This window comes from Phalaenopsis equestris, unplaced genomic scaffold (assembly GCF_001263595.1).
Source record: "Phalaenopsis equestris unplaced genomic scaffold, ASM126359v1 Scaffold000216, whole genome shotgun sequence".
Taxonomy (NCBI): domain Eukaryota; kingdom Viridiplantae; phylum Streptophyta; class Magnoliopsida; order Asparagales; family Orchidaceae; genus Phalaenopsis; species Phalaenopsis equestris.
In genome coordinates this window covers 688200-696480 of record NW_018164658.1, presented here as the reverse complement: position 1 = coordinate 696480, position 8281 = coordinate 688200, and the positions used below count along the sequence as shown (strand labels likewise).

The following is an 8281-nucleotide window of genomic DNA, read 5'->3' as shown; positions in this document are numbered from 1 at the left end:
TGACATCACCCAACTTACAAAACTAGGTGCCTTTCCTGATGGATAGTGAACACCGACCATGATTCCGAGGCCCCTAACATCGATCTTTCTGACAGCGCGGTGGCGGAGGCTCGCTGGCGTTATCTCTCCATTGTGCTCTCCTCTTTCTGTCACCGGAGACGGAGTGCGGTCGATCCATGAGAGCCCGCACACGTTAGAGGAATTATTGGGGAGGCACCTGGTGAAGAAGCAGAAAGGCGGCGACGAAGTGGAGTTCGATCTGTCTGAGCAAAGGCGGCTGACCAGCACGCGGCGGGAGGCCCTATGTCTTTACCGCGACATCATCCGGGCGACGCGGTTCTTTTCGTGGCCCGATGCCCGCGGAATACCGTGGCGAGATGTGCTCCGGTCCAACGCCCGGCAGGAGTTCGAGGAGGCGAGGTTCGAGCGTGACCCCGAAGTTATCACCCGCCTTCTCATTGGCGGCCGCGACGCAGTCCAGTCCGCTCTTGATAAGCTCGCAGAGGCCCAACGGAAGAGGATCAGCAGCAAAAGGTAGAAATCTTTGTCTGGTGAGATTTACATATGAATTTCTCATCTCCTTCCTTGACTTCTTCAGTAGACTACCCTATGAAACCAAGAAAGAAACAAATTGTTTTGTTTTATTTTGGAAATTCTAAATATGTTCTCTTCACAATTGCCTCTGGTATATTGAATTTTTTGATATTTGATTTGCGCTATAGTTAGGCTTTGCATTAAATACCAAAGTACAGATTGATATGAACAGTTGACAAGGATTGTTCGTGCTTTGCTTAGAATTGCAGGACTAATGTAAAATTTTTCTTTCTATTAATTCTTATTCATATACATATGACTATAACTTAAACAGTTTTTTCATTCGTGTTCTGCTCTTCTATGGTGGTCTAGCAAGGTCTGACGGTTTACAATGATCATTTATCTTTGTCCTCTTGATGGATGACAACATTGAGCTGTGAAACAGTCCGCATGGAGATGAAATGTTCCCATGGATGACAATGGGAGATAAAAAGCGTGGTGTTATATATTCATGGTGAATAAGCAATAAACACATAAATCAATTTAATTTCTTGTTATTGATGATTATGAAAGACCATTGCAGCACTTGTGTAGACCAGCATCAATTTTATTAATCTCATCATTGTGTTTCTTTGGTAATAACAAGTCATTCAGATGCACTTCTATTAATTGCTTATTTCTTTTCATATAATGAGACATCCTCTAATGTTTTCTGGGAAGAACAAAGTTCTAATGATATTTGTCTAAATGTATTAAACAAGTATCCTTTTTTATTCTTTTTGTTTCCTTGTTTGTTGTGCTTATTGTTCTTTTATGTTCCCTTATGCACTATCATTGGGCAAATTTTTCATATTATTGCTTCAATTAATGTGGGTGGTCATTATTTAGTGCATTAAGTTGAAATGTTGGAGATTTGTGGCATCTGAATGATAAATGAATGTAGGAAGAGAGTTGTTTTATTCAGTGGTTTATACAAAGTAAAGAATGATTGCATATTTATTTCTCTTAACTTATTTTATTTATTTATTCCATTTCACTTTTAATTGTAAATACATTATTAAATCGTTCATGATGACGTCTAGGACACCATGTTGAATCTTTTTTTCCTTCAATTGTCGAGGAAGATTTAAATGTTGATTAAGTTTGGGATTGAGAAGCCTTGTGATGCTATTGGATTGAATTTCTTTTCAATAAAAAATGAATACTTCATGAGATGGATTGTATTTATCTCAGCATTTACTGCCCCTTGTTCTAGTTGGAAAGGTTGTTGAGTAGCCATAAAATGATTATTCTTTATTTAAGCTGAGGCAATTTTTTCTTTCCAAAGTTTCAAAATGTTTGTCAAATTGCTGATGGTTTAAGGATGTTATTGTATTGTAAGATGTAGGACTAAGAGAAACATTAAGATATATATATATATATATTTGGTGCAATTAAAGTTGAATATGGTGTTGTTGAGGGATTTTTAAAGTGATAGTGGAATATTATAGAAAAAGTTTGTTCTACTGAGCTTGTTGTGATAAAATATTTAATAGCACCCTTTATTGCTTAAAAAATATGTTAAAATATTTTGATACATTTTCTTGGTCGCACATTATGATGGAATGTGAAAGACTTTCATATGGAATCATAAGATACATAAAACCAAGAGTGTTTTTTTTCTCTTAAATTCATGTACACACCAAAATGTGCTTGAACACAAGGCTTTGTGGTTGCAGACAAAGCACCTAACCAGTAGGTTAAGTAGGTTTCACACATAAAACCAATATATTTGAATGTCTGGTAATCATTGAATGTGTTGACTACATATATGATTGAAATTTGTGAATATTAAATTGTCAAAAATACTTATCACTACAATATGATCATAAGAAACATTTAATATTAGCACAAATGCAGTTATCTTGTGATTTTGCCAATTTAGACTAGCAGTTCTTTCTTTATTATTTTTGTGGCACTCTGAATGCCATATATATGTAGAGATAAATTTCTTATATTTTGAAACGTTATTTGTTACAATCCTGCATAAATTTATATGATCCTTTTGGAAGAATTGCCAAAAATAGTGAGGAAGCTCTTTAAACATCAATTTGAGGTTGTTGGAAACTCTAAAGATCGGAAGGCAGAGAAGATGGAAAAGAGAAGAACCACAAAGGGCCTACCTTATACTCTGTAATGGAGAGTATAAACCACTCACCCAACCCATACAGCAGTATTTACCTTATCATTAACTACTAACCCATAACAACTTATAACACAACTCTATCATAATTCAAGTAATCTTTAATGGCATTTGTAATCTAGTGATTTTTTTATAACTAAGTTGAAGTTGGATCGTTTGATGAATACTTGAGTGACGCGTAAATCAAGTCATGTTTGTTAACTTATGATTGCGTCATTTGGTAAACACTCTCTGGTTTTGCATCATTTTTAGTTTACTAGTCTATATTTTGTACGACTATAACCTGCATGGACTATGACAAGTTTTCATTTCACTGGAATTACAGTTAGCTGGTCAGTTGAAAGCTATGAATCTGAGGGTATCTGAATATGAGTTTCAGAAAATTGATCCTTCTGTTAGCCAAGCAATAGTTATGTTTTATTAGCTTTTTCTTTATTGAAACCAGCCATTAATAACTGCTTAAAAGAGTATGCTACAGGTAATGAGAAGTATACTGCTTTTGTAGTATTTGAGAAATTGTGCTAAAAATTTTCTTCTAACATCTGTTGGACAATCTGCTTTTGTCACTGAAATTATTGTTATGGTATTTGTGCCTCCACGGTGAACTTTAAATTAGTAATAGTGCAATGCATGTCTCTTCAAGGGACAACTTGGGTAGAGATACCGAGCACTTGTCATCACACTGGCCTCTGGCTCATCTCTATAATGCCCAGAATCAAATTGGGGATGCATATGAAGTTGTTTTATGCTGTATTGCACCAAGGGATAGACGCATAGCAGTGGAGAATTGGATTTTTAAGGCTTAGGTTCTTTCACCAATTTGTCTCATTTAGTATTGTAGAAGAGTTTAAAATCAGTTCATTTTTTATTAATTTAGGATTTGTTTGGGGCAGCTGCAATTTATCTAGCTTATCCAGATAAACAACTTATTCTGATAAGTTGCTGATCACTAGCTTATTCTGATAAGCTGGGTGGCTATTTGGTTTGTGCGTTTGAAAAATAACTAGATTGAAGCCATTTCTGGATAAATGATCATTCTGCCCCTGATCTGGATAAACTGTGTAGCTGTTTGGTTTGTGCGTTTGGAAAACAGCTGATTTGCAGTTTTTTGTAGATAAACGACACTCCTTACGCACAAACCAAACAGCAGTGTTGCTGTTTGCACCAGAACCGTAACGACTAAACATTTGACAGTTAAGAACAAAATAATTATTTCATACCAGTACAAAATTATGATGTACACCTCACTTATAAATGAGTTTCAAAATACCTAATTAAAAAAAAGACATTTAAATTACAATTAACAAAAAAATTATAATATTCATTTTAAAATGTAAAAGAAGCATGTCTTGAGCACCATTTTTCGATTGGTGCAGGATCGAACCCGGAGCAATATTGTCTAGTTGAGAAACAGTCAAACTACAAACGACGTTTTCTGGTTGTGATACTGTCGAACCCTGAGCAACATTGTCCGGTTGGATGATATAGAATTGGATGAACTGTCTGCCCACCTGAAGAACTTGCAGTCTTTCGGTCCGTCTGCCCACTGCGTGCATTTGTAGAACTGCCGCCCGTAGTTATGTTGTCGGCATGACGCGAGTAACAAGGGCGACAGTCCGCAGTGGCATAACACTTGCCCGAAATTCCCTCAAAACCTGGAGCTTATCTTACTGCAATTATTCAAGAGAGATTAGATTAGTCAGAAAATTAGATAAAATAAAAAAATCGTAGAAATTGAAAATAGATAAATAAAAAAATACTCAATTCAATTTTTATATAAGAATATAAAAGTGGAAGATTTATTTTAATGGGAGATTAGATCAGTCAGAAAATTAGATGAAATAAAAAGAATCGTAGAAATTGAAAACAGATAAATAAAAAATACCAAATTCAATTTTTTTTCAAGAATATAAAAATGGAAGATTTATATAAATGCCACTTTGGTGGACATAACTATCTGTACTTGCTTATGAAACGGGTAGGTGAACATATCGCGTAATATCACCCACATCTTCCATACCCCGAATGATCTATCAATCACACCGCGTAAGGAGTGTCGTTTATTGAACAATTTCTTCCTATTACGTCATAGCATATTGGAAACCTCTTTCAATCGGCAATTGATCGGGTCACCGAAGAATAGCACCAATTCTTTTGTATTTCCCACCTATCCAATTCAATTTCACTCAAGTGTGATTGATAGAGACATATTCACTCGGTAACTGATCGGTTCACCAAAGAATAGCATATTGGAAACCTCTTTCCGGTGCACACACATTATAATCAACTTACATTAAATTTTCCAGGAATGAGCGTAAGAAATCAACTCGGTATTTTGCATCCAACTTCATAAAAAAATTTCTATGAACTGGATCTTGTAGTAATTTAACACAATTGATATATAGTTTCATGTCTGCTTTAACCTCAGCATGTATATTTAGGATTCGAAGATACCCCTCAACGGATGTATCTTGTGAGGCAGTAGGCTTAACTGAGCAGGATTCAAGCAGTTTTTCCGCTGAGCCTCTAATGAATGTGGTTCCTTTTTTTCTTTTCTCCACCCCGGGCCATTTTGAAGCGTCTGTGAAATCAACTTTTCTTTGGATTTGATAGGACCCTGGGTCACTTACATCCTTGGTTCCCAGGTCATTTGGTTTGCCGATGAAGTCGCGCTTAGCTGGGGTAAAAGCATGAGCTCCCGTTGCAACAACCCCACTGAGCATGTCACCCAACTTCTCTTCCAATACCGGATCAATGCCGTTGAATTTGAATTTCTTAGCTGCTGGCACTACCTGCACAACATAGCAACTTGGATTAGTTAAACCAATTTATTATAACTAAAAATAAATAGGAAAGTGATCATTGATATGTCATTACTTCTAGTTTCTCAGCCCACAAATCTTCAAGTGCATTTATTGTTTGCTTCACTATATCTTAGCCCAAACCTATAGATCCCCTCTTAAGTTCTTTCTAGATTTTTTCTGTCCTTTAATTAATCACACTTGTTCTTAAATTTTATCTTATCATAACTCCTTCCTGTCAATTTCTTGAATTTGACCATAACATTTTGCCAATCTTTTTTGTTAAATATGTGATCAGTCTATTTTCTAGCTCGACCTTCCTAAGACATATATCATAGAAAATATTGGTGGCATCCTTGTCCCACATGGCCGACGATCGAACCTCTTTGACCTTACTCATTGCACTACTTACTAGTAAGAGGGAAAGCAAAAGTGAAAGCGTTTAATAACTTTAGCATTAAATATTGAACCAAACAAAAAATCAATCACCATAAATGCAAATGAATCCCTCGCAACCCCATAAATCATAACAATGTATGAAAAAAAATGAAGTAATCGACACTAAAGGAAGATTTTCCACCAAATGAATAGAAAAGTAGGGCCTTTTACATAAATAACACTCAATTATTTTGTATTCGCATATTAACAACCAGATATTACTTTTCATTTATAGTACCCAAATATTTCATAGCACATTAAAAAAAACTACTATTTTAGCATTTAAAAAGAGAAATACACATTTTCATGTATAGGTACGGTGGCATGCGTAATAATTGAAGTTTATGTGTTAGATATGTAAATACATAGGAATTGAGTGGCATGTATGTGATTGCCTTTGCAATGCTCATTAACAATAAACTACTTGAAATTTGAGCAAATTACAAAACAAAATTTATTTTTCTAGCTAGGTCTGTAGACCACCTAAAGAGCAAGATTAGTAAAAAATGATGGGGGCACACAGCCGGTTATCGATTCTACGAGTGTTGGAAAAACAAGAGCAAATGACTTAGCATAGTTATCCACAGTTAATTCATTTTTACATTCTTGTCCGTTAAATCATTTTGATGTAAATGATCTCAATGAAGTTAAAAATCAAAAGAAGTAGGGAAAAGAAATTATATAACCAACTAAAGTATGTTCCACAATTTCTATACAAACCAAATGTGATCCTTTCACCAGTTACTTTCACCAGTTGCAACTCCAAGCTCACATACAAATCAAATATGGTTCCATTTGAGGATGTGAAGATGTGAATCTCAAAATAGCAGCAAATCATAGCTCAACATAAATTTCTTTTACACAATGGATTAATTTCAAAATAAACAGCCAACCATTCTTTAGTTCAAACTTTTATCAAGGTTAATATATTGGCCATTCACAGATTAGCCTAATAATAAAAAAAAAAAATTGCCCCATTAAATACAAACAAAAGTTGTAAAAGTACAAAACATTAGTCACCAATTTCTGCAAAATCAACTACTTAAGAGTTTATAGCCCACGCCCATTCCCTCGCTCCTAATAAAAAAACATACTCGTTTTCTCTGACTCATTCATATATTCAAACCCTAGGCGAGCTATTTCCATGCTTAAATGAGGGGAAAGAAAACAAAATTCCTAAATCAATCTATTCAAACCCCACCCATCTTGCATCCCGATGAGCAAACTTTGCTACATTTCAAAAGAGGTATGTATTCTAAAATAAACACAAGTAAGGTCAATTATCCGGCTTCTTCAAAGAAGTTAACCAAAGATAACCTAGATTCCATCCAGAAAGCGAAACACAAACTTGGTAGAGAAGCTGGAGCTGGATACCTAGGATTTTAAAGCCTTGGATGAGAGGAGCTGGAGGCCTAGAGTTTTACCTGAAAGAGAATTTCGAAGAAGCAAGGATAGAAGGGATGTTGAATTAATTCTCTGCTGTTAGGAATGCTGAAGAAGCAAGGAGCGTCTAGTGCAGGATTTTACCTGGAAGAGAATGCCGAAAAAGCATGGAGAGAAGGAATGTCGAACCGACTCTTTGTTGTTAGAAATGCTGAATGAATGCCGAAGAAGCAGGGAGCGCCTAGGGCAGGATTTTACCTGGAAGAGAATGCCGAAGAAGCAGGGAGATAAGGGATGCCGAACCGACTCTCTGCTGTTAGGAATGTCGAATGAATGCCGAAGAAGCATGGAGTGCCTAGGGTAGAGCTCTATCGCGAATCCTTGCTAGGCGAGGGTGTCGGCGCTTAAAAGGGGAAAAGTTAATGTTTGGGGGTCGCCCGTAAGAAGCTGTCGGTCGCCGGAATCGAAATCCCGTCACCCGCTTCGGAATGACTTTTTAATTTACGTATATATATATAATTTTAGAAAAATATGAAATCAAACTGACCTCATATTTTTCACAGTTTAAATGAAAGAGCGCTCTACCTCAAATCCTGTATCTATCCCGAGGGATAAACACAAGACTTGAGGATGAGGCTCAATCAAATAAACTAGGAAAACATATGACGTCCGTTTGGGTCTGCGAAACCGTTTTATTTGCCGAAAAGTTCCTCTATTTAATACAAATAATTAAATAGGGTTTATTTTAAGCTGGGTTCGGAAAAGCTTCCTATAAGGGCAAGCCCCTATAGTTAATTACATCTTAAATGACCGAAGTCACCTAAGAAAACTCTCGATAAAAATCAGGGAATAATGTCTTCAAAGAAGTCAAAAGGATAGGACTTTACAACGAAATCGGACAAAGAGGTGTGAAGGGGGAAAAGCTCAAATCTGGAACATTGTT

At 36.0% G+C, this 8281-nt stretch overlaps 1 protein-coding gene across 3 annotated transcripts in view; it reads left to right on the top strand.

The window, feature by feature from the left end:
- LOC110023142 overlaps positions 1-8281 on the top strand; it is a 16933-nt gene continuing 8652 nt past the window's right edge. Inside the window, exons 1-2 of one of the 3 annotated variants that reach the window (XM_020722405.1) lie at positions 1-534; positions 869-1213. In XM_020722405.1, coding sequence (XP_020578064.1) covers positions 59-534; positions 869-929 — 537 coding nt within the window. In that variant the 5' untranslated portion in view covers positions 1-58 and the 3' untranslated portion in view covers positions 930-1213. Of the gene's footprint in view, positions 535-868; positions 1214-8281 lie in introns of those variants that run through there. The other 2 variants (XM_020722407.1, XM_020722406.1) reach the window with 2 other exon arrangements.